The sequence below is a fragment of the Python bivittatus genome, unplaced genomic scaffold (assembly GCF_059951505.1).
Source record: "Python bivittatus isolate LINGU-HERP-01145 unplaced genomic scaffold, Pbiv_v1 ctg000020_np1212, whole genome shotgun sequence".
Classification (NCBI taxonomy): Eukaryota; Metazoa; Chordata; class Lepidosauria; order Squamata; family Pythonidae; genus Python; species Python bivittatus.
Genome location: NW_028277030.1, coordinates 31,030,702 through 31,058,323, shown reverse-complemented (window position 1 = coordinate 31,058,323; position 27,622 = coordinate 31,030,702). Strand labels below are relative to the sequence as shown.

The following is a 27,622-nucleotide window of genomic DNA, read 5'->3' as shown; positions in this document are numbered from 1 at the left end:
GATGTTAACATTTTCCCTCTGTCCAAAAAACCTTCCTCGTCAATATTTTTTTCGTTTTATTCTCAGAGGCATTTGCCTGGAGGGAGGGGGGTGAGGAAAGCTGTGTTTTGCTGCCACCCTGCAAGCTCTGCCCGTTTTGTCCTTGCCCTCTGATGCCACACGCGAAGCAGCCTTTCCCTTTGGATTAAGCATCAGGTCCTGCTGACAACTCTAATTATGCAGTCTAATTTCTGTAGTCTTCCTGCAATCAAAAGATTACAGTATGGAATTCTACTTTATATATGTATTTTTTTAAAAGCAAAAAACGTTGCACACTGCTAACAGCAATAGCACATTTGTATTTTAAAACACACGAAAGGAACTCATATAGTAACGGGATGCATGTTTCAGTTGTCTACATACTCTGCAGAGCATTGCGAAGAACAATTTCTAGTTCTATGTACAGAAGTACACAAAAAAACCTCATTTCATAACTATAATATTTTGGATCAGCTAGAGCTAGTTCAGAGTGTAGGTCTCTGGATTTGCTACATGGGTTTAAAGCCTTTCCTTAAATCCACGATTACTGCAAATATATTTCTGAAGACAAAGCTTTTACATCTTATTTGGTACCAAAATGTTAAGAAAGTGAGCACTGTCACACAGTTAAAAAAAAAACAAAAACCAGTACTTCTAATGTCCAAAGAGAGCAGAATGCAGGGAAATATGTAGAGAAGCAAAATAAAAGAACATGCACTGATGTGTTTAGGTACACACACAATAAAGCCCGCATGCAGAATTTTGGGGCCCATATGCACAGATGAGTATCAGCTACTGGTGGGAGGAAACCAAGAGGGGACTGAAAAACCTAATAAGAGCCAAGGGTTTGTAAGTTTTGATTTTCATCAGTCTCAAAATTGAATAAGTGAAATCATGGATATTTTGCACCTGTAACCAGAAATAAATAATTCAGACCCACAAAATCAGGGCAGAAATTCACAGGAGGGAATGTTTATAAGCACTCCTCTATAAGCCTTTAGCCTAGCATTTATGCAGTCACAAAAAGTATGAGAAACATTAAGTGACGTAACTATGGTTACAGTATAACAGACTGCTATATTTGTAGTATTTGAATGTTTCCCTCAAGACACATTTGCCAATGCTTCTCTTGACTTAGGTCTAAATTATATTATATACTAAATACAGCACAGGGAGCTGCATTTCTGATATTTGCTTCCAGTTGTGCACATGCACAGAAGCCACTTCTGTTTCAAGCCACTATATATGACTGAGTTGGCTTATGTTAAGTTAAATTCATGGCCCCAAATCCACCCATGCAAGATTTTTTTAAAAGGTCACAAAACTCCATTGCCTTTATGTTCTGTGCCTATTTCCATAAGTGTAATCCTGTTCAGTGCAAACTTCTGTAACAAGGAGGAACCTTGTTATCAGGATTCATGTTGCAAGGAAAACCAATTCATAAAGCTCACGGCCCAACGGTTGTTAGAGAAGTATCTGCAAACTGAGAAGGTTTAATACGTGCCTATTTAATTCGAAGTTGTCCCAGCTCACATGTTGTTGGGCATACTTTACAGAATGCCTGTAATAGATCTTTAGCCAACAGCATAAAACCTATTCAGGACAAAATTTTTCACATTTCAAATTGAAGGCTGTTTTGAACCCCTTTCTCTAGATGCCATTAATCATTTATGAACAAACATTTATTGTTAAAGGTGTGTAAAAAAAAAAAAACAGGAAATATACACATAGACACAACATGTAAATATTCTTGCACGTTTTGCAGTATTTCACAGCTTTTAAAATAGCATTTCTTTTTGAAATGATTTGTTAAAAAGTTGCTGCTAGGTCCTAAAATGAGTGACTGTCAGCTAAATTGCATTTGGAATCAACTTGTCCAGAGATAGTTTGTAAAAATTGATAAAATGTTCAGGAATATTAATATCTCAGTGAATGTAATCCCAGTTTTAAAAAAAAAATTAAGAAAAAAGAAAGATATTCACATTTTTAAACCTTTCATTCACACTTAAGTATTAATATATGTATTGGCACATAGTATAGATGTGACACATAATTCAGTTATTAACTGTCATTTGGTCTGTACTGACATTTGTTTAATAAGAAAGTAAGAAAAATGTTGTTTTATTCCAAAGGTTTAAAAAGAAAGAAGGTATTTAAAATATAAGCAGACCATCAGCTCAAATACATAGTTCATGCCGTGTGTTAAAAAATAACCTGAGAATTTATATTTGAATTACTTGGAGATTCAGCAACTATTCATTCTGATGCATGTGGCCTCCAGTGAAGAACACACTTAAGCCTTAAGAAAGCAAGAATTTTTCATTAAACTTATGAAGAAACTTATATACTCTCTTTTGTTCGTCTGTGACTTACAGGGACTCTGATATCAGAATCCTTCTGTTCAGCTGCAGTGTATTGTTATTTAACTTCTAAGTAACCATACAAAAGATTGCAGCTCTTATGGCTTATAATGAATGTTTTACTTCAGATCAGTTGGGAGTTACCACTAAATTAATATATATTTTAACCTTTCTCCAGTCTAAAACTTTTATGTGTACCTGGCAAGGAGAAAGTCTGTGTTTCACCTTAGATTTTGCTGTGGGATTCACATGTTTTGACAATAAAACAAAGGTAAGTAGAATCAGAAAATAAAATATAAAATAATTTATGCTGTTACTTTAGAAAATGTGAATGTTAATAGTCCATTTCTGGAGTGGGTAAAATTCTGATCTTCAAAACTTCAAAAGGGGGAGGAGTAAGAGTTGATCCAAGGTTTGACTGAATAAAGGGAAGGGCACTGTATGGACAGATTGGGTAAAGCTTGCTTTTTCTGAATCTATAACCCTGCCACTTCCCTGCCACACCCTGGGAATTGGAAAAATGTGGGTTAGCTGATATACGTTTGTTTCTCACAGAGAAAGCAGAATAATAAGAGGGGGGAGCAGAGGGGGAAATGGTCTTCTTTCCTTCCTCTCTTTTGGACACAGGTCTTCCCCATCTACCTTCAGAACTTCTCCCACTCATCAGGATGGCTCAATATATTGATTGAAATGCATCTCTAGAAAGAACATGATATTGATCAGTTGCATATTGAGGAAAGTTATAAAACTTTTGAACAATAAATCAGATTGGGGGTTTCCCAATATGAATAAGTATGTGATGAACTCAAAACTAGGTGTTGTGTTTTGTTTTTTTAAAAATCATTTGAAAGATATTAAATGTAAAAAACTACCTTTTTTAAAAAGCTACTGGAAACATAACTGCATGTATCAAGTAAGCTATATTTAAACAGCTTAAACTGGATTTTAAAAACTGCAGATTTAATTTAGAGGAAAAACACTCACCTTGTATCAAATTAGTCAATTCACTTTCACTCACAAAGGAATTATTATCTCTTCAATACCTTTGTCAATGTTTAATGATAGAATGGTACATTTGATCAATAAAATACTGCTCTGACTAAATCCATTTATTAGAAAAATATATGAAATGCTGAATCACAGCAGTGAGCTCATATTCTTTCTCGAATACGAAGAACAGAACTTCAAATCTAGAACTCCATTACACCAAGAAGAAAAGTGAAGAAGTGATGGACATACTATGAATATATACTTTATTCAGCAGTATAAAAATAAGTATGTCAAATTCCTTAGTTTATTATATTTACAGTGTAAATATTTACAGCAAAGTATTCCTGAGAATAAACAAGACATAGTCATTGGTCTTATTCAAATAAAATTGGGGCCAGATGTAACTTAGCAGGGATGTTGTTCTATAGCACAGGCAAATACCAACATGTTGTAGTAGTTCTTTATTATGATCATTGGCCAGAATTGAATGGTTTCTGATTCTGATAAAATAAAATGCAAATATATAATTGTAACTAGGATGATTGGAGTTTCTTTCCGGAGGAGGGTAATAATTTTGAGTTCCTGATTACCTACCGTTTTGCATTGGTTTTCATTCGAATTGTTTGTTTTGGTTGGTTGGTTGGTTTGTAGTAAGCTATCGAGAGTCACAGTGCTCAAGTTGGGCAGCCATATAAATTCCAGAAATGAATCAATAACTAAACTAGATTGTCAATATGTGTCAAATGTTACAAACTGTATAACAGCATTTTGCCACATTCAAGGAAGTAGAAACATACTGGTCTGATAGGAGTAACTGGGCGTAAAATAAATCAGAATTGTCCATGAACTTCATCAAATGGGGAGTTATGAAGTGAGCCCTACCATCCTTAGAGAAGATACAATATAACAGAAAATGGGCTATGGGTCCTGTGGCTGCTTCTTCACAAGGGGAACAATCTCAGCTCTTTAGAAAGTTTTTATATTTGCCCTTGAGATGTTGAGAGGGCATGATATTAGCACCTTTTGAAGTTTGGGGTGTTATCAGGTTTAAGTACTTTGCTGGCCTAAAAAAAGGCTCTTGACTACTCAGAAACACATTCCTGGGTAGGGCAGATTAGTCCAATTGGCCTTCCCAGTCTCTAGTACATTGCGTGAGTACAATAAGTACATGATCATAGGCCATCATCAAAATAACCTCTTTTGAGAGCCCATAGAGTTAAAGTTTTTGCAAGGATGATCTTTTCCATGTTGCTTCATAATTAGCCTCCATATGCAAAGAACGAAGATCTTCTGAATAAAACAATAACTTCAGCCAATGGGCAAAATGTTAAAAATTCTCCATTTTCTTGTAGAAGATTCTCTGGAGATTTAAATTTTCTCAGCTCAAGGGGTCATCAGATGATGGAAAAACTCGAGTCAAACTGCTTTTTCAGAATATTGAAACAAAACAAATTGAGACAAAGGTGGGTAGCATACTTAGCTGTATTAAATCAAATAGAATATGTATCAAGGTAATCTTTGGTCCTGGTTTATATTGCAAAGGTAATCTAAGTATGAGCTCTCTCTTTTTATGTAATCCACAAGGTGGATTACCAATAGTGAACCAGCATTGTTCTTGTATTTATTATATCTAATTGTTATTGCATTGAGCCAAGCTATTATGTGATAGACATTTCAACTTCTATTCTTGGATGCACATTATTCAGCCAAAGGTTAAGAGTTGGTGGATAAGTAACAATCTTATAGAAAAGAAATCAATTATATATGATTTTCTGCCTAATCACATTACCTCTGTTTATCAAGTTCATCTATTCACAGTTGATTTTCACTTGTTTGCTTTCCCCTCTATTTCAAAAAAAACAAACAAACGTGTACAGAAGTAAATAAGAATGCCCATGATCCAAACATACACCTGCATCCATAAATTTTTGGTCCAGTTTATAGTTTCTCATTACTATTCTACCTTAAAAGGTGTTGGACTTTTTCAGACCTGAGGGTCACATCAGTTGTTAGTCTGGGAACATGTACATTTATTCACACATAAATGACAGAGTCACACATTTGCACTTGTACACACATACATCTCCTCATTTCCCCTCTTAGTGATATTATGAGGTTCCATAGCTTTTCTTCCTGGTGATCCTTGTTTTCCATTCCATTCCATTGCCATTCTGTTCTTCTGCTCCATTCTTTTTTCTATCAGTCAGATGAAATAGTTGATTGGTTGGCTGGCTAGCTGGCAAAAAAAGTAATTGAGATTCTCCATGAGCCACATTTGTTTGTACATGGAGTCTGTCTATGGTCCATGGACCTTCAACCTTTAGGTAAACAAAGTTTCATGCAGGTGAATGTTTGATTCAACTGCTTTATAATTTACTAACATACCAGTGTATTATATCAGTGTATTATACTGAGTTTTCATAATCCACCTCACCAACCATTTTTTTCCTATTGTAATTTACACAAATGCTCATTATTTTTTCTAAGTAACTTGAGATTTTCTCTAGTTGCACAAACTGTTTGTCCTTATTCAGGCACAGTAACTTAAAGATGATGCCAGAAAAACAAAGTGAAAGTTGATTAAGGGACCTGAGGGACAGACCAACGCTAGTTTTCAAATTCTATTCTGGATTCAGAAACTGTTAGGATGGAGGAAAAAAATAAGGTGGATAACCTGAACATTTATTATTAATGGAGTTTGTACTGTCACACTGGCCAGGTTTGTGATGGGATTTCCAGAAAAGACAAATGTTGCTGGATAGGAAAGTGTAACCAATAATGAGAAACATATAATGAAATCAAACAATGTGAATTTCGTTCCCCTTGAGTAGGCAAGCTAGCAAATGTCAGACACATTTGCTTGGCCACAAACCTTATGATTAATTTAATGAAAATATTTCCATGAACTGTTCCAGTTTGAAACTTCCCACTTTTTTGAAAAAAGAAAAGTACCTACCTCCTGGGGTCCACTAGCTTCAGGATATAGCAGATGCTCTTGTAATAATTGTTCCCCCCCCCCTTTAAAAAAAATGGTCATTTAAGTTGCAAGATTGTAGGAACAAATTAGAATCTTCAAAAGAATCTACCAAAACCTTGTTTCTATTATTCCTTCTTCCAGTCATATACAAAGTATACCCCAAACAAAAAGTACAAAAGGTTCCCACATTTCTTCTGGAAGCTGGAAACATTCCTGGGCCTGTATTTCCCTTGGAAATAATCTTCAATAGCCTTTTATTACTACAATATTAGTCTTTATTCCAAGGTTAAGATTCCTGCAAAAAAAAAAAATCCATTAAAGAACCGAAACTATGCCCAAAGGAAGAAACATTGCACAAAGAATAACTCCTGAACATTACAATACCTTTGAATGTAAAATCATAGGGGGAGAAATCAGTATCCCAGAGAGAAGACCTTGGTGGACTGATCCTGTGGAAGAAAAAACAGATTGTGGACTCTCAGTTCTGCTTCAGAAGAATGACACTCTTGGATTAGGGCAAACAAATAAACAAAAGGTCTCAATGGGATGGCGATATTGGAGGCGGAGGGAATATGTTACTTTTGCAGAGAGCTGTTAAAAGAGAAACAGGCAAAAAGCAGTGTGGGTTTCTTTGTAAAATTTGGATTATGTTTTAAAGGAAGCTGAGAATATAATTAAAATATTAACAAGAGGAGTGATAAAGCTATGACTAATGTATCAAGTTAGAACCTTTAATTATGGGCAATATATTTGTACCAAGGAAAAGGCATTCCTGCTGTGGTCTGAAACAGTTTCCATCCCAAATTCTAAGAGTCTTACTTGAGATAGTTTCTTACCTAATTTTGTTTTTCATCCTAACAGAAATTAAGGCTACCATATTTTCTGTAATTGTATTACTTTGGTTAATATATAGTACATAAGAAAGATGCTTTTATACATACATTCATTTTTTCATAAAATGCATCTAAGAAACCATTGGCAATACACTGATAGATATGGGCTGAAAGATAAAATTCCATACTGCCTGGGAAGAGGATTACATCAGTGAAATGCAAGAGAAATGTCAGTGCTTCAAAGGAGAGATTGAAATATTAGAAACAAGGTGACCTAGGGCCTGGCTATCTGAGGGACTGCCTATCCCCAATAGCTTCTGCCTGCCCAGTAAGATTGGACAGAGTGGGAGTGCTCCAGGTCCCTTCAGTTAAGCAAAGTCATCTATGGATATGTGCCTTCTTTGTTGGGGCACCTACCTTCTGGAATAGCATCCTCCTGGAAATCCATGCAGCTCCCGTTCCTGATGGTGTTCCAAAAATCTTTCAAAACTTAGCTTTGTTCCCAGTCTTGCTGCTGACCCCCTGTCAATTTTTCTTTGGGCTGTTTTGGGAGGCGTTGTGTTTGTCCTTCCAGACATTCAGGATTTTTCTCCCTGTTTTTGTTGGGTTTTTTTACCTTATAATATAAGCCACCCATCTGGAATCAGGCAGCTTCTAGATATAACCAACTAACTAACTAAATACATTCTGGAAGAAAAAGGGAAACATGAACTATTAGTGATTTAGGAGAGTGTCAAATGATTCAATCCACATGTTTAATATTGGGTAGAAAACCTACTAATTGAATATTTCTATTCTCAGTTCTCAGTGCTCAGTTCAAAAAACTCTATGAAATTCTGTCTCTCATTTATTGATTTAAGAAGTGCTTCAGTAACATCATTAAAAACTGAGAGTTTCTTTAAAACAAAACAAAACTTTTTTTTTTTTTTGGTATAAAAATGTCCTGATGGAAAAGTAAGGAAGGACAGGGGACTACTGGGTTCAGAGATCAATAGATCCATTCTTAAACCACAGTGACTATTATGATGAGATTGGGATCAGTCACCCCAACCATAGCCTTCAGATACATAGTGATTTGTGGGGGAGGGGTGATATTCTCTGGTAGCCAAAAACATTTCGTCATCTCCAGTTGAGCTCTTCTAGCTCTTGGTTGTCAGAGAGGGGATAAAAAGAAGCTGGAGAAAAGAAATTCATCCCTGTTTGTTTGAGGTTTTTTGTTTGTTTGTTTGTTTGTTTGTTTGTTTAAGAATGCAAGGAAACTCTTCCAGCCAGAACAGACATTTTTCCCCCAACAAGTTAAGATACAGTACACGTGGGCTGAGACTGTTTCCAGAAGACTGGATTTGACCCACAAGTGGGTTGAGTGGTCTATTCCCTGCTTTAATTTTTATCAGCACAATTCCATGTCTGGTTTTTGGAAAGTAAAGCCTTTCAATGTTACCTATTCCCAAGTAAGTATAAATAGGACTATTTTGCAGTGAGGTTTCAATTTAGGCTGCAGTCCTACATTAATTGAGTTTAATGGACCCTATTGACTTAAAATAAGTTTAAGTAAGTTTTCATACAGTTAAGCACTAGTAGGGAATAAGCTTTCATTATCAATTGACAATTATAGTTCAATCTTATGTAGATAAATAATAACATTCTTTGATGTACTGTGCATCACAATATAGTGTTTCTTTCACCACAATAGTAGCCTATTTTAAGAGCATTGGGATGAAAACTAAACCCTTGGGAACCTACTTGATATATCACTCTAGTTTGATGAGGAACCATTAATGAGCATTGTTTGAGGATGGCTTTCAAGCCACCTTGGATTTATCTTATAAGAGAGACCACTCAGTCCATATTTAAGTAACTTGCTATTCAGAATGTAATGGGGATACTTCATCAAATCCTTTGCTGAAGCCAAGATATGCTATATTCATAGCATTCCAACAATTTATTAGGGAAGTTATTAAATCAAAAGAATGAAGTAAAACAAAGAGTTTGTCCTAAGAAGTCCACATTGACTTCTAGTAAGACAGAGATATTTTAGAAAACTGCAATAATGGACTTAGAAAAAGTCTTCAAAGAATGAATCAGCCCAAACCTCATTAGCCTCATTAAAATTCTTTCTGGCTTCTTTTAAAAGTGTTCAGCTCTATCAACTGAGAGGAAACTTCAACAAAAATAGAATGTTGCTTTGAGCAAAACCTGGTGATGGCCACCAATGTTCCAAACTTTCAAGGAGAGCTTGCTAATTGTATCAGATGCTTTTTGACTTTTGCTGATAGTCCAATGCCAAATTTGAAGAAAAACCTCCACTTTCATTTCAAATTTTTCTTACTGGCAACATTTGTGATATAAGGTGATACTCCTACGTCAGCACCAAGTCTGCAAAAAAATTCCTCCTCTCTTCACACAGTTAAACAGAAAAGGGGCTTAATACTGTATAATAATATACTGAGCATTTTTTCAACAAGATATGCAAAGTGCAAAATTTGGAGTGTGTGTGCATGTGCTTTTTCCCCCTTCCTCAGTATCTTTTGCAGCATGGACTCATAGAAAGATACAGTTGGAAGGGGCATGTTAAGTTAATGAGTTCAAACCACAGCAGCAGGGCAAATCAATTTCTCCTCATACTTGTCTCCCCTACCTCACATCAATTACAGTGGTACCTCGGGTTACGGACGCCTCTGCTTACGAACTTTTTGGGTTATGACCAGCTCTGGCCGCAAAAATTTACCTCGGTTTGCGAACTCCTCCTCAGGGTATGAACCGGATCCACGACCATTTTCCACTGTGACACGTGGTCCGCGGCTGTTTTTCCGCCCCTGCCGCGCGATCCGTGGCTGTTTTTCTGCCCTTGACGCGTGGTCCGCGGGCGCCGGAACGGATTAACGGTAATTACATTGAACCTTATGGGAAAATTTGCTTCGGGTTGCGAACAAATCGGGTTGCGACCAGAGTCATGGAACGGATTAAATTCGTAACCCGAAGTACCACTGTACTTTGAGCATTAAAATACTGACATAGTATTCTTAAGTAAGAAGATATATATTAAAGAAAGCCATCTTTTGTTGAACTAGAGAGTGTAATACTCTATAGAATAAATTATTATCGATGCTCTTCATTTCACCTTTTCTGTTTTTCTTATTTTCCTTTCAGGAACTAGAATTTCAGGATTTGACAGCAGTTTTAAACTGCATTCATTCATTTATAGCTGCTAAAGTTGCATCGGTGGATCCATCATTTATAGACAGCCAGTTCATTGCAAGAAAATATACTTACAGTAATTAAGAGAACGGTGTGTTGTGATTATAACAGATAAATTATTTTCTTAAAGAAAAAGTTATTTCATGTGCACTATTGCAATTCCATGTAATTTTATAAGAGATCTATAGTTGTATTATCAATAAAAGCTACTAGTTTTCACATTTGATTCATCGTTCTTAAAACTGATGAGTTAAGCTTTTATTCAAACTGAATCAGTTTATTGCCTACCACCTAAAAGAATATATACTCAATATAATTTCTTATTTTAAACTTTTTTATCAAGCATTATCCATTACAACATTTAACAATCTACCTGAGAACAAGAATGTTCTTAAATGCTAAAATATACTTGTAGGCATAACTGAGCTTTGTTTCTAATGACTCACTTGACTTAGGTTAATGGATTTTAAATTCAAGGTTAACTTGAAAAAATGCCTTTTGCTTTTCTAGAGCAGTGGTTGTTATGAAAATTCAACAGATCACACTACTTTATCAGTCAATTGATATATGTCTAATTTCATAACTTGGTGTTTCATTTAAAGCTTCAATTTACTTAAAATTGAATTCCCTAAAGATGAATAGACTTTACTTCTGAATAAACATATGTAGGATTAAACTGTAAAATGATAACACACAGTGCTAACAGTACACAGTTGTCTGTCTTTCTGTGAATTTAGTTTCCACAATTTCATTAAAAGGAAAAACAACAGTAATTTTGAAAAATTCTAGGCCAGGGTACATAAGACTTTTGGCTGAAGAATGCACTTAAAATGGAATGCTGAGGGCAGACTGCAGAAAGTAAATGGCACCAGGACAAAAATGCAGTTTAATTCACTAGCATTAACTCATTATATTAAATTAATGCAGTTGGTTCTTCCTGATGCATTTAATAATTTCCCTGTTCCCAATTTCACATTAAAACTGCAAGTTGGCAAAAGATTTCGTTGGAACTTTGGGGGCAGGATCAAAGGCTTTGAGAGGATGTCTGTGTGACCCTGAGGTTGCCGTTTGTGCATCCTATTCTAGCTCATAGTTCATATTTCTCATCTTTGATGATCGTGTGAATTTCCGTTTTGCTTAACTATTTAAGATTACATTTAAGGAAAATATCCAGTCACAGCTCATTCATATCATTCAGGCTGGCTTCCCTTAGCAATTCCTTAGAAAGAGAACATAATCTACATTTACGACAGATGGTTACCCCCATAATGTTATTAAGAATATCAACCACAATGATCCACAATTGTCATGCTTCAGATCCAATAATGAAGTCATATTTCAAGAGCATGATTGGAACCTAAATTGGCCAATTAGGTTTAACCTAAATTTGCCATTCTACATTTTAAAGCCTGCTCTAGAAAACCAGCTAAAATTTTAAAATATATATTTGCTAAGTATTGTTTCAGAATTGTTCAACAGTTCTGTAAATGAGTCTAAACATAGATTTAAATCATCCAGATTACCTATAAACAGGTGTAGTTTTACTTCCTATGTATCTATGAAATATCAGGGTCTGAGACTACAAATAATAATTATATTAAACATAAACATGGCACTTTATCTTATAAAGGATTTCAAATATTATGATCTCAATAGTTTTTATATGATCTCTGAAAAAATATTTTTCCCAAAATTGTAAAATGGGGAGTGTTATGCAGTGAGGTGGATGAAAAAGTAGTAGTGTGAACACCGTCTAGTAATTTTATGGTGGAAGTGACATTTGAACCAAAGATTTCTAGCCTATTTTATTTCATAACCACCAAATTACATCAAGTGTGTACTAACTATTGATTTAATAAGAATTAATTTATGGATTTGTTGATGAAACATGCAGGTAGTCTTCACTTAATGACCACAATTGGGACCAGAATTTAGGTCGCTAAGTGATGTGGTCATTAAGTGAATCATCACATTACTGGACTCGATTTTACAACCTTTTTTGTGGCAGTTGTTAAACAAATCACTGCAGTCAATAAGTGAATCATGTGGTTAAATGAATCACACAGTCATTAAGTGAATCACATGGTTCCCACTGATTTTGCTTGCTGGAAGGCGGCTGGGAAGGTTGCAAATGGCAGTCACATGATCCTGGGACACAGCACTGTCACAAGTGCAAGCTGCTTGCCAGTGCCCAGATCGTGATCACATGACCGCAGGGACGCTGCGATGGTCGTAACTTTGGGCACCAGTTGTTAAGTCACTTTTTTAGCACTGTTATAACTTTGAATGGTCACTAAACGAATAGTCGTTAAGCAAGGACTACCTGTATCTGTGATTACGCTAATTCTGCTCTTCTCTAGAGCAGGGCCAGACAAATTTTTGTGACCAAAGGTTGCACTTTGTTTTGAGAAGCATTTTGCCCACCAAGAACTGTTGTTGGAAGAGATGCAATGATATGATACGACTGGAAAGCTGGGGCAGAATTTCCTGTCTAATTTTTTTTCTTTGTATATATTTGTGTGTTTGTTTTATAGATGCTTCAAACCTATTTCAACCTTAATACGCTTGTTTTACTGGGTTACCCAACAAAGATCATTTGGAAATTATATTGCATTTATTGAGTGCCTTGCAGTCAAATTTCAATAGTACAATATGTGGAAAAGAGTCTAAGAAGCCATTTGTAACATGCAGGTTGTCCACCTCTAATTTAGATCAGGCAATACCTTTGATAGTTCTATACAGTTAAAAGAATTCCCCCTTCAGAAAAACAAGGGTGTTTGTGTTAAACAGTGTAACTATCAAAGAACATGAATTGTGATTCCCTATTTCATCTCCAGTTTTGTATAACTAATTGTGCCAGATAGTAAATGAGGACATATTAGATGCACATGCCACTGAAATTAATGTAAAGTGGAATGGAATTAAGTTGAAATAAATGCAGTCCATATAGATTGGTTTACACTACATTTTTTGATCCAAATGCACACAGAAGCTTGATCCAAATGCATGCACACACACACACCAGCACTGGCAAGGCAGGCCACAGCAGATAAAGAGAGAGCAGACCCCAGTCCATTCTAGCACTGAAGATGTTACCTAGCCGGGTAATGAAACATTTGCAAGAAAACAGCCAAGCTCAGAGAACCCCAAGGGCTCCACACAGAAGCTTGCTTCTCATGTGACTCAAGGAAAAGGATCCCTAGCTTGTGGCTAGTAGCAGTGACCCAACATAAATATTGCCAGTCAGTATTAATGATAGTATTGAAACATATGTTTGTGAAAATTTTATATTTCTCACAAACATAACTCTATTTTAAGAGATGAAAATGGATAAAATATCCAGAGTTCCAATATCACCTTTACTGAGCATAACAACAAACAAAATCAAAGTTCTTACATAAAATATGGCTAAGGTGGATACAAAATTTACAACCCAGAAAGGCCTGAAAGAAAACTGACCATTGGTAACTAAAACAATTCTGCCCAAGCCTTGTTAAATTGCAAGACCAAGTTCAAATTAGGAATGTGGGATCCACAGCCACATAAAGCAATTTTACCGGCTAATGTTTTTTGCTACTTGCTGGGATTTGTAGGTATTGAACGCAACTGATTTTTCTTATAATGGCAATTTTATTTTAAACTTACTGCATGTGTTTTTTCAACAAAAAGATCAGCGCCTAAAAAGTGAATAAACAAATCACAAGTATATTCCAAGTAATCAGTCAGATGGTATGGACTCGTCCAGATAGTGTGGACAACTAGAGCTGGGCCATGGCTGAACTGTAACATCAATACAATCAACACAAGCTTTGGAAGATTTACATCCTAGAAGCCTATCCTCAGTACTGAGGAGTAGGCTCTTGTTCCACGTTATTGCCGTGGTATGCAGCGTTTTATTTACAGGATAGGAACAAACACCTTACATTTGCTGGAAGAAAGTCACTTGAGGCAACAGAGGAAGTAGAAAAGAGAGGCGCACCCAGTGTCATTTGGCTAGCTAGCTGCCACATGTTTATGGAAAAATAGCACAGCACAGAAAAATAGCAGGGGCGCTGATCTTCATCAGATCAGACTGTTTTGCTATCCAAGAAGTTTATGCTGCAGAAATAAGGGCAGAACGTTGAGGAACCTCTCACGTTTCACACAAGTCGAAACTTGCCTGCAATCTTAGTTCAAGCATACTTGCTCCTTTCCTCCCTCAGAACTCGCCATTGTTACAAGGGGCTTCATTCAGAAATCACTTCTACTTTCCCAGCACAGTGCAAGAGATATATACCCCACAACAGAGGTGCAGGCCTACCATTGCTTCTGTCACACATCTCGTACAAGAAAACCTGGAGAAACTGCACTCTCTCTATAAAACTGAAACAATACAGCTGGACTGGCTAATCTGCTGGCAAGCCCCATTCACATGAAATAAATAACAAGGGCAGATGCAAGCTTCTTCACTCCTGTTCATAACCATGAGTTGAGCTCTAGTGCGTATTTTGTGTATACTGGAACAATGCACAGAGACACACTTCATAGAATCTTAAGATGAGCTCAACCCCCTCCTATGTGCAAGAATCCAAATCAAAGCATCCTCAAAAGATGCTTGTCTAAACTTCACTTAAACAATTCCAGAGAAGGGAGCACACTGTGTCCTCATCAAACTGCTCTTACCATTCAGACATGTTTTCCTATCAGTTAATAAAAATCTGACTTAAATCTATTATGTCCTGCACTCTGATTGTTGCCAATTAGGAAATGCAGGGGGATAAAAAAGACAAGAGAGAGAGAGAGAGAAACAAACCAACCAGGAAACTAACATGAGCTCCAGTGGGGCTTTCCCAGAATCCACAAGAAGGCACCAAGACTTCTCAAAAATAACACATTCATCTTCATTTAGTAACAGAAAAGGAAAGTGTCCTTCAACTCCTGCTAATTATATGGACACATCCATGAAGTAGTTTTGGCAACAGTACAACAGTGATTTGCTAATGCTATCTAAGACCTTCCCTCCTTCCTTCCTTCCTTCCTTCCTTCCTTCCTTCCTTCCTTCCTTCCTTCCTTCCTTCCTTCCTTCCTTCCTTCCTTCCTTCCTTCCTTCCTTCCTTCCTTCCTTGTATAGTCTATACACCTCGTATTCCTTGGATATTTTCCACCTTGCTTCTAATGATGTCCAACCCTGCTTAGCTTAAATAGAGATCACTAAAGGTCAGCTAGCTGTTGATTTATCCACCATGCAAGGAAGCAAGTTGAAGAAGGAGGAACATCCAGAAGCTGGCACTGCACCAACCACACGAGAAATATGGTTAAGTGTTGACAGCTTTCCCACTCACCTTCCAGAAAGATGGTTTTTGAAGTCTTCTGTTGCATGTAAGGGTTTCTATAAGGGGGATCCATGCCAGCAGATTTAGCATTTATTCTACCTGGATACTTCATTCAAATACTATCTCATAACTGGAATGCAGAAATCCAAATTCTTCCCTGTATTTGTCTCCTTAAAATAATATCTGGGTTTTTTTCCTTAATCAGACTTGTCAAAGTGCTGATTCTGTTTACTGTCTTCTCAGTATTTATAGAAAAGTCTTGTAAAATGTTCTGTAATAACAACAAAAACCCTTTTGTATACCAAAACAAATAAAAATTCTTTTTTTCTTTTTTCTTTGCATAAACCACCAGGGTACAATCCATCTTTGCAAAGAAATATTGTTCAGATCTGGTATTTCATTGTGAACTATGCCATTGTAGAAAGGAGAAGTGTGGAGGTACCTTTCACAAACAACAATGCCTCCCTAGAATGTCAACTCCACTTCTCCTCTACCCCTCTTCCATGTGTCTGGGTTTGATGATTCCCCCATGTGAAAGAGTTATACAGATAATCCCTGGGTTAAGGATGCCCGGGATACAGATGACCCATAGTTAAGAACAGAGCCTATTGTAGCAAAATTCAAGTTAAATACACAATGATTTGAGTTAAATACACAATGGCTCGAATTCATTACACAATACTACTTATGCAGTATTATACAATAATATTGTTTCGGCTTACATACAAATTCAGCTTAAGGCCAGACCTTGGGAATGGAACTCGTTCTTAAACTGGGGACTGCCTGTATCTTGGACAGAACAGGACATCTGCCTTCCCCAGGAATAAGCTTTGAAATAAATGACTCTAAGCGTCCCCCTTATAACCAAGTTACCAGGAACAAAATATTTTATTTTAATAAAGGCAGTGAAGTAAGGATTTGAGAGAATCGTTTAGCTGCACCAGCCTTAGCTGAAATCTGCATAACAAAGCTAGTAATCATTATCCTAAGCAAAGATAGAGGGACAGAATTCAGAGCAGCAATAAGGCACTAGTACTTGAGCAAGAGCAGCTCTTAAAAGACATTTTTAAACCATCCTTTGCTCATCTGTATCTTCCTTCCCTTCTTGGTTCCATTTCTTCCAGAGCCTTTTCAGCACCGGGCCTGAATACCTGGGTTTAGCCAGACAAATCTGTTTCTTAAGGTCCTTGCTTCTCTGAAAGCTCCCAGCCAAAGAAACTTCTGGGAACAAAGAAACGTTTCACGTCCTCTCCTCTGTCCCCTCTGCCCCCAGAGAAGGGGACAAGAGCCGTACTTCTAGAATAATGTACAGATCCATTCAGAAGGCCATTCACATATGATTAGTGAATGGTAACTACTCTACGTTACCATCTACTCTGGTAACGCTCCACAATGCAGGCCTTTTTTCCAACTCTGTACATATTTCATTATGTCAGAATGACGAATACAAATCACTTCCCTAAAATGTAAAGATTTTATCCAATTTAGAGCACAATCCACCCCCTTCCTAAGTATATTCCAGAAGGTTTCGGTGGCACCTGTTTTCTTCCTTTTTCTCTCTCGCTTGTCCTCAGCTGGAAAAACATGCTGTCAGGAATGAGCAATTCAGTCAGTCTCATTTTCTCCAAACTTCTCATCTTCCTGACCACATCTATTCCGCAGCACGGTTTACACATTCAGAAAAAAAAATGCATTATTGTCCAACTTTTGTAGGCCCTTCTCTGAGCATTAATGCTTTTTCTGCAAGCATTTTGTGATTGAGGTTGCATCCAAGTTTATAAATAAGTCAAATAAATGAACGAATAAACATTTTTTCCCTAACACAGCCATTCTCATGTATATTTTTATATTTTCCCTCCTATACACATTTGGCACATTTTCTTTTTTCTTTTTAATTTGCCAACTGACCCCAAATGTCTAAAAAGTCTGAACTGACTTTGAGGATCTTCTGTATATTTGGCAGATAGGAAAACTGTTCTAATAAATGGCAGAGGAACATACAGCACGCTTTCCAGTTCTGCTTTTTGCAGTACTATCCTGTGGATAGAGCCAGCTACAATACTCTTCTACTATTTGAGAAACTATTAAAATTCAGTCCGTACGAGGGCCATGGTTTGCATGAACGATCACATCACCCTCCTGGAATAAAACTGTTACCAGAGCTAAAGCCTAGATAATGGCAGCTCAGGGTTAAAGTCTGAAGCTGCCTCTGAATGTACAGCACAGGGTAGCAATCAAGTGCAAAGAGCCTGATACGAGAAAGCTGAGTGACCGATTGATTCTTAGTCACAGCAATCCGCTGGCCATGTAATGATGTTGTAAATGGAGTCTGGATTTAGCACGCAGAGTAGGGTTTGCAACTTTTGAACAACCCAATCTGGCCCCAAGGATTATGCTGCCATTTGATTTGAAATTGCTTGCATCCATTTATTGTTCACTTCAGTGCAGCTCCTTGCACAAATGGACGAGGAAGCAGGAAGAGGGTTGTTGTATAAGGGCAATTCTATTCTTGTTCTAGAGGAACGGATGAATCTTTCATGACAAAATACAGACCCAAATCCTGCTGAAGGCAAACAACAGCGCAAAGTAGAATTCCTAACAGATCCTAAATTATACTATTATCCTACAATTAACTTTGCAAAATTGCAGTGGGCACAGAATGGCTTGTCAAGTATGCAGGAACAGCATCTTGAAAAGGGCTCAAATCACTCTTGGTAAGAGCTGCCTACTGCCTAACAGGGAAAACTGTAGCCAAACAATAAGCAGAGCATACAGTAGATACTTTGTGCCGAGGATGGCCATGATTTCACCCTTGGCATCTACAGTTCAAGGGTCTCAGTCTCCAAGGCTGGAAAAAAGCTCTCTGCCAAGTCCTCAACAAGATCCAGCCAGTAGGAATCAGCTGGTGGTCAGCAAGGCAGCCTCATAGGTAGCCCTCTCCTGCAGAAGAGCTCTGCCCATTGCACTGCAGTATCAGCTGGTCCTAGATTGGAGCCAGCACTTTTAAAATCATGGACCTAGAGCTCTGGAGGAGGGAGAAATAATGGAACACACATAGGATGCTTCCAATCATTCATACCAAGAGCAGGGGTGCCCCAAACCAGATGGAGCACAGAAATAGGAGACCACCAGAAGACAGTTACATTCCAGCCTCAGATTTCATAAAGGAAGGAAGGATCCAGTGATTTGATAGGAAGATTCACAAACCAGATTCCCCAAGTTTCTTGTACTATGGTTTCACTTAACAAAAGGGATTACCTTCAAGAGAAACCTTTTAGGCAACCCCTAAGAATGTTTCTTGATTATCCCTTTCTAGCTGTTTTCAGAGGGAGCAGCATAGGTTTCAGAGTTTCTAGCTGTTTTCAGAGGGAGCAGCATGGGGATCTCCATCTTTCCAGATAGGGACCATACAATTACACAACTGTTAAGTGTCCTAAACCAGTGTTTCTCAACCTCAGCCACTTTTAAGAGGTATGGACTGCTGGCTGGGGAATTCCGGGAGTTGAAGTCCATACCTCTTAACATGGCTGAGGTGGAGAAATACTGCCCTAAGCCACAGAAAATTATATTGATGGTGTATTCATGTTTGCAATTTGTGACTGATGAAGCGTTGCAGTAGTGACATTATGTCAGCGATTGACCTGCAATAAAGCATTTTATTATCCAATAGATCTGTTTCAGTCTGAAGAAAGCGAATCAGGAAAGAGTGGAGATGAGAATGTTGGGCTGGTATGGAGGATGAATGGTAAGTGGATTGATGGCTCTCTAAGTAGAGAGAGAATTATATGAGGACAAATGGCTACAGCACCCTTTCATTGCTGGAAAGCAAGTTTTCATGGTTCAGTCTGTGTTATTGAATGAAAAGGGGAGAACATGAGAGAGATGGGAGTAATACTCCTTTACAGAAGAAATGTTACCCACTTCAGAGGAACCCTAACAATAAAATGTATCCTCACCATTGTGACTATCGTTGTACTTTTTTCTATTCAGTCATTAGTCTCTCAAAAAAGACCGAGGAAGGAAGAAGAATTCTGGTATACTTTCAGATAACTGCCCAAAAAGTACTAATAATTGTATACTAGAGATTTTTGAAGGAGGTCAAAATTTTTCCCAAAATCTATTTCCCAAAAATAGATTTCAAAAATTTTCCCAAAATCTATTTTCCTGATAGAAACAGCACAATTCCTACACAGGACTCAACAATCTGGGCAGGTGCTCTTCCAGCTCTGTTAAGTCACATTTCCTTAGAGTCAAGATCAACTCCTGCTGGACACATGGAGGTGGTTTTCCTGGCAAAATGTGAAGTGATTTGCCATTGCCTTGGGACTTCCCAGTGTTCCTCCCTCCGAGAGAGGTCCAACCCTGTTTCTCCAGGACGTTGCTTTTCATGATCCATCATATTGGCTCGGTGCTGCTATTTGAGACAGGCCACTGGAATAAGCATTTTAACCAATCGAAAGACAGAAGGACAATGAAATCCTAATTCTATTCTGCTGATTAATTGGTGTGGTTTGTCCAAGCTATGTATTATTGTATTTTATGTTTCTAAGAGATGCATAGTAATCAATAATAACACTAAAATAAAAACACAGTTAAAATAATGAGCTTAATATAATAATTAAAATCTAATAGCAAATGTAAAACATTTTCATTTAGCAGCCCAATAAAAACCTTAGGAAAATAAATATATCCTTACAGAAATTCTGGAAGAGTGCAAATATGGAACAAGGCACAGTCCTAGTGTGTGTGGCTTTAGCAAATGTCCTCTAGAGTGATTAAAAGAAGGAGACCTCATATGGCATGCAAGGAGGCAAAGTGGATAGAGTCAGAATGCTCTGGTTTTTTAATTTCTCCAGGGTATTTTACTATTTTAAGCCTATTCCAACCTTAAATGAAGCCTTAAACAACACCTTCATTTTGTTTTCCACTTTAATAATGGCACTCAGTGTCCTTAAAGGCTCTGCTGTGGCTGTGAGATTGTTGACTTTACCATGAATCCTGGCTGCTCAAACTCATGAGTCGGCCATAAATCCTGCAGTCTCCTCGTGAGGAGCAACCTTCCGGAGCACAAATGGGCTATCTCTTGGCCTCTCCTTATCTGGAGAGGCTTTGCTGGCCTGAACTTGTTGCCCAGCCATGTCGTCTCTGCTCCTTCGGAGATGTCTTAGTCTGCTATTGTCCTCACTCAGAAGCATTGACCCATGTGATCTACAGGTTAAAACCAGCATTTTAAAGTGTGTTCAGGAACAGCAAGTGCAGCGTAGATGATACGTGATCAGATTGCTTTGTCCTCACTGATAGCAGCTGAAGGTTTCAACAGTCTTTATAGGCAGCTCCACACTCCGAACATTAGTCATTATTTTGCCCATGAATCACTGAGACAATCTCTCAGCTCCAGATAGTAAGATGCAGGCTGCAGTCTTTATCTGGTAAAAAGGACTTCTAGGCATCAAAGCCATCTAAGTTTCACTAGTCAGCCCACTGTCTGCGCCTCCCAGTTGGTACACTTGGTCTTCCAGAGACAGCATACCACCCTCAAAGCCTAACTGTAAACTTCCTTTTAAAGTAGTCAGTTTCCCTACCCACAGCACCTCTGTCTTGGCTAGGTAAAGCCTTTCTATTTCCACACCAACCTCTTCCAGATATTGTTTCAAGCATTCCATCCTTCCTTTGGGACAGTCTACTACAAATGAGCCATTGTCATCTATGCATGAATGTCTTCTCAGCCCAAAGAGTGATGGACTTTCCACTATAGTTTCATGTAGTTCAGAGGTGGACGACTTGGGATCTGCATGAATTTTGAGTGGCATGCCAAGGGCCACACTCCAAAAAGTGGATACAAAACAAAGCCTACATTTCTCTCTCTCTCTCTCTCTGTCTCCTGCTCTTTCTTTCTTTTTCTTTCTTTCTTTCTTTCTTTCTTTCTTTCTTTCTTTCTTTCTTTCTTTCTTTCTTTCTTTCTTTCTCTTTCTTTCTTTTTCTTCTTTCTTCTTTCTTCTTTCTCTCTCTCTTTTTTCTTTCCCTCACCTACATACACAGTATACGCGCACGTGTGCACACACACACACACATACTTATCAGCCAGAGTCAATCCACTTGTGGATGAAAGGCCACTTCATTAAAGGTTATGGACCAGAATCTACCCTGCTGACCCAGTACAAATTGGCAGACAGTCTAGGGCTGAAAGAGAGTGACCCATCTAACTTGGCTTCTGTGCATAAAGGAGGTCGAGAACCTAGGTTTCCCAACTCCTAGTCCATCACCTTAATCACTGTACCACAAACTATGTGTATCTTTATCATCTCTATCTATAATCTATACCTATATCTGAACCATAATTAATATGATTTCTTTCTAGGTACTTAATTGTCTTTATCTTCTGTTATATTAAAAATTCACACTCAATAGTAAGTTTGAAAGGGGTTCTAGGAAGCGCCCACAAGGCACTGGGTCTGACTATAAGTTGTATTTTTTATGCAGCTGTTAAAAAGCATGGACACTCAAAAACATAAAGGATATTTGTGTTATACATAAGTATAACTCATGCATCCCTTTCTAATTCTATTCCTCCAAGAAGTTTCAGAATCAGCTTCACTAGACATCCCACTGGATGCTAGAATTGGTGGTAACTGAAGATGGTGAGAGATCAAAAAGAACCAGGAAGACAGGGCTCTCCTGTTTATTCACCAGATACAGAATTCATTAAGTTGACCAAATACAGAGCATTTCAGTGTCACCATGAAAATTTAGAGATTAGCATGGCAGAATCACTGTTGAAATAAAATGTAAAAAGGTCCACTGTACTGGACATATAGAAATCCAGAAGCTTTCCAAAGCAGCTCTCTGAATGTGCCCTTGGATCATGGCAGCATCATACTAGCTGAACAGCAGAAAAATAGGTGTAGATAGATACCAGATCTATAGTAGGCTCCGGAATAAGCCTGCAGAGTCCTGAATACACATTCCAATTAATTTCTCTAGCGATAACATTATATACTAGACAGTGTCCTTGGTCCCTTTATTTGAGACACAAACTGTTTCAATAAATATCCTCCCACAGAAACTCAGAAGATAAAGAAAAAGGTAAATTTCTTAAAGGGCAAATTCTGTTATTTGGCTGCATGGATGAACACAATGGAAAGATGAGCTGAACAGGAGGCAGATGTGATTAACAAATTTGTTGAAGTGGAAAAGGAAAGGTGATTCACTGCATGGCTTCATCTCCTGCCATAATTAAAGAAAACAAACTGCTGGGTGGTTGAAGCACAGAATCTCTGCAAAAAAGTGTGTGTGTGTGTGTGTTTGTGAGAGAGAGAGAGAGAGAGAAAGAGAGAGAGAGAGAGAGAGAGAGAGAGAGAGAGGTAAATATAAGAACCAAATAGCAAAAGTTTTCAAAAGAATACGCACCACTCATGAGTTTTCTGAGGGAATTGATTTTTCAAGTTCTGCAGTTTAAACTCTGAGTTCATGAATCAGAGACCACCTGCAGTGAGAATCATAAATGGAAAAGAAACAGATAAAGTGGTCAACGGACTTCAGAGCTCTGAAATAGAAGAAAGATTGTCAATTCTGCTAAAGGGAAACTAGCTTTTTAGATGAAAGCTAAGTGACAGTAACTTTTGGGCTGTTTACTTTACCTGCATCTAAGTCCACAGGCGTCTGCAGGGGCATCAAAAAAGTCCTGTGTGGGCAAGATTGGGAAGTTGAAAAATGTGTGGTGTGTGGTGGCTCTTGGAGGACCTTTAAAACTCTTTCCCCGTGTCATTTTCTCAGTTTGAATTATTTATTAATTCTGTTTGATTCTTGCTAGAGAAAATGAATAGGGACTTTTCACTGTTAAGCCATTTGCTCCATTGAGAACTTTCTACTAGGGACTCACATATCCAGATATTTTTTGTCCTCTTTCTGCCCCCTCCATTTCTAAGTCCTCCTCTCTGTACTTCCAACATCCAATCAATTTGCTCCTTGAAGACCCTACTCACTCTGTCTGAGTGTCAAACTGTCAATAATGGGGGAGAGTTGGGTCCCCAGAAGAAAGCAAGAGGCCACCTGATTTACTAGGAGCCTTTTAAAAAGCAGGGGTGGGGAAGCATCTCAAGTAGCAAGATGCTTTTTGGAAAAGATTTTGCTTAAGAGGATTTGATGCTCCAGAGACCTTATGCCAGTCAAGTAGACAGGTGATGAACACAGTAGTTTAACTCTTAACATGACAGGTCTTTCTGTCCTATATTGCCATCCAGTCAGAAACCTAATAAATCTTAACTTTTAATTTTCCCTTCTGACAAGCTGAATCAGACAAAATTGAGATCTCTTCCTACCCCATACTTTCTTGGTTTGCCAAAAAAAGGTGTCAGATGCCTCCAGGCATTCCTTTGGATGGTTGCAAATGGCAACATGACTATTGGGATTTCTCAGTGAGTTCCCAAAAGCTGAAGTGCAATTGTCAATAGCATTTTATGGGCCATCAATCAACTGAGACTCTCTCCTGGAACTGACCTTTTTCCCTCTGAACCACAGCCTCTGGTACAGCACAAAGAAAGTCCTTCTACACAAAATATGATTTACATCTAGCTAGAGAGAAAAAAGAGAACAGGGAAGTTCCCAATATTTGTCCCCATTAGTTCCGTTGTGCAGTTCCCAATATTAGTCAACTGTTGGCACGCAGTATACCAAATAATTATTTACATCAAATTTGAGGCATGCATATTATTGCCTTCTTCAAACAACAATACATTAATCATTTTCTAAAGATTAAGACAGAGAATCTTGAATCTAGCTACTCGTACGTAATCCAATTGCATAATGTTTCCTGTCCTCTTATTGAATTATACTCCACCAGCTAGGATCTCTCTCAATATTTTCCGCTCTAGTTCCTGCACCTCTCCAAAAAACACCCCCTTCAATGGCATCAGGCAGGGCGGAGGAAGCTGAGGCAGAACGAAAGAGACTCTCTGCTTTTCTGCTTGCGTCAGATAGTCCTGAATCCAGGCCAAAGAACGTTTCCTTCTCACAAGTCATTTTCCATGAATCAGATGTGCTCATTACACCGACTGCCTGATGGCTGGGGACTGCACTTTGGGGTAGCTGGAGCCCTCAGTAGGTAAGGAAAGAATGCAAAATGGATGGGGCCAGGTTGGGGAGGAAATTAAGCAAGTTTCTTTGTTTTGTTTTTTAACTGTTACACCTATGTAAAGGCTTCCATGACAGTTTGTGATTGTTTTTTCATCTCCAAACTCTAGGAAAATCTGCCACCAATTTGCAGCAACTGTGATCAGAGTATCTTGAAAGGCGAACAAAATGACCACATACACAACTGGAGCCTTCTGTGTCCAACCTCTTGTGTAAATATATGGGTCACTGCATATAGATATGATACATCCACCATATTAAATGGGGGCGGGGGAGCGGGGTGTGTGTATTACTTCCAATATTTGTTGAGAATGACCATTGACAGTCAGAGTTGCCATGTTGACTTTCTTGAGCCCCTTCCCTATGGCTTCCCCTCAGTTCTATAATTTGTATACCAAACTTGCCATGGCAAGTCTGGCACTGTGTTATGGAGAGTGTGGCCAGCAATCAGGCTTGGGGCCATATAGTGAGTGGGTTTGAGCCAGTAGGCTACCAAATAGTTCCCATTCTCCCTCTTTACCCCTGCATATTGAGGGTGACATTCAGGGTTACACCCAGAGATTTGTTCTTATGTCCTGGGATGTGCTTTCCTCTCCTCTCTCCTCTCTCCTTAATTTGAGTGAATTTGTTTGTGGGGAAGGGAGCAATTAAGTAAGTTTGTTCTGCTGGTGTGCAGACTGTAAGGTTTGCCCCGTTCGACAGAGAAACTCCCATGACACGTGTGGTTCCTAAAAGAGGTTTACTCATGCGTAACGTAGCAGTCACAAGCAAAGCCAGGACTGGCTTGGTACAATTGCATCACTCGTTATATTCCCCCCTTCCCGCGCTTTTTTCCGCCCCGCGATCGCATTACCGCTGCGGATTATCGGCCCCCCAATAATCCCTCTTGATTGTCCATGATGGCAGGTTCGGTCAGGGTCCATTGTCCTTGATTGGCAGCCCCCCTCCGGCTTGGGTTGGTCCCCCCCCGTTACGTGCAAGCCCGAGGGTTCTGTGTTGCGCGGCGATCTTGTTTCGCTGCCTGCGGCCTTGTTCATTGTTGGCTCGCGCCATTATCAGTGTATAGTTAAAGCTTCCGCTGCGGTTTTCCTGTTTGGCTGGGCGCAGGTGGCCCATTAATTAGCGGCGCTTTCAGTTCCTCTTTTCCTCGCTAGCTGCCGCCGGTGGAGTTCGCGTGGTCTGGCTGCGAGCTTCCCCGAAGCCCCGTGCTGACCAAACCTGACACAGACATGGTTGAAGGTAGTACATCTTCCCGTGTATGACTTAATGGCTGATTCACACGTAGACTTAGCATGATCAGAAAAATATTCAGTGAACTATTATAAATGCACTATCAACATATCCTCTATTTTCTTCAAGTTCCTCTCATAAAAAGGTGACTAGGCCATGAACATTGTCCACAGCTAAATCTAAAGGACACCTCCCCTAATTTCTACATATAACATAAATTAAAGAACTAAACAATTCTCAAGAATCTGGATGGGTGGCTTTCACCAAAATCCAAACTGGAAAAGCAAAGCAACTGTGTCGAAAAACTGAAAATGCATATATAAGTATAAATGGGAGGGTAGATGGGGAGGAATCTTTGAGGCCAAGTGAATGGCATTAAAAAGCATGCTGAACAGATGAAAGACTCTGAGAGGCAGGAAGCATATCCATTGCTAAGGGCACACTTTAATTTGAACTGAAACAGGCAATGAAAAAAGCAGGTGGTCGAAGCCTTCGGTTTTAAATGGGATGCGTATTTCTATTATACATGCCTAATCCACTGTTCTCCAATATACCCACCATTGTGATAATTATTCTGCCTGTTGACTCTTCTGCCTAAGCTCTGTTTTGCTCAATACGCTCATTCTTACCCAGCAGAACGCAGAGCCGCACCAAGTCAAAACTGCAAAGAGAAAGAAATGTAATCCCAGAATTAAATCCAAGATTAAACTAGAATCAAAGCACTGTCCAGAAATTGAAATGCTTGGAGTCATTTTTGAATATTCTTGATGCTCCATCTTTAAAATAGGATATGAAGTCCAGAAGCTAATGGGCATCTCACCCAGGGGTGCACCGTTTCTGTCAGCACAAGGGCTGTCCACGGCTTTGTAGGACAGGTGGAGAGTTACAGTCCAAGAGCAGACGGGCTGGAACCGGCTCCCGACTGGGCAGCGGAGGTCGGTATCAAGGTTGTAAAGGGTAAAATGGGTGCCTTCAGCTGCTGCCCTCCTGCCTTCCTGCAAGCCCAAAGGCTTCAGCAAGGGGAATCAATACTGCCTCCCACAACTCTGCATGATATACACAAAACTCCGTGCATGGTACAAAGAAGCAGGAAAACTGCAGGGCAGCATGGAAAAAAGTTGGATATTAGGGAAATTATAGACAATATTAAGGTAACTTGGCTTTAAAAAGAGCATTGCTAATGTATAATGGGATGGAGTTCCCCATTGTGAAGCCTGAAGAAATAAGAAATTGTGAAATTGAATATGGCAGATTTGTCCAACTCTAGCAATGACTACCTACATCCCAGAAGCTTCTCTTTGCAGTGAGTTACGCTCAGAGCTGGGGCCTTTGCATTTTCCCCGTTAATTTTCAGAAAGTAAACTCTGCAGTGAACTGCTGCACTTGAAGGACAAAAGAGTTTGGGGAACCCCATCTTGATAAAAGTCCCAGATATTGGTTTTGCATGCACATTAGTCATTGAAATTGGGCACAACCATCATTAAATCATTAATAATTTATTCTGTCTTTTTTAAAGGCATCTCATTATGCAGAACCTATAACCTGGAGGCAGTGAAATTTGAGGAGATATTTTGG

The 27,622-nt window shown here is 38.6% G+C and overlaps 1 protein-coding gene across 1 annotated transcript in view; it reads left to right on the top strand.

Annotated features, from left to right (window-relative positions):
• The window catches only part of SNTG2 (syntrophin gamma 2), a 170,384-nt gene extending 159,641 nt beyond the window's left edge, over positions 1-10,743 (top strand). Inside the window, exons 15-17 of the mRNA XM_088150145.1 lie at positions 2,557-2,649; positions 4,721-4,831; positions 10,329-10,743. Of these exons, the coding sequence (XP_088006271.1) occupies positions 2,557-2,649; positions 4,721-4,831; positions 10,329-10,460 (336 nt within the window). The 3' untranslated portion in view covers positions 10,461-10,743. The remainder of the gene's footprint in view (positions 1-2,556; positions 2,650-4,720; positions 4,832-10,328) is intronic.
• Positions 10,744-27,622: the final 16,879 nt, after the last annotated feature.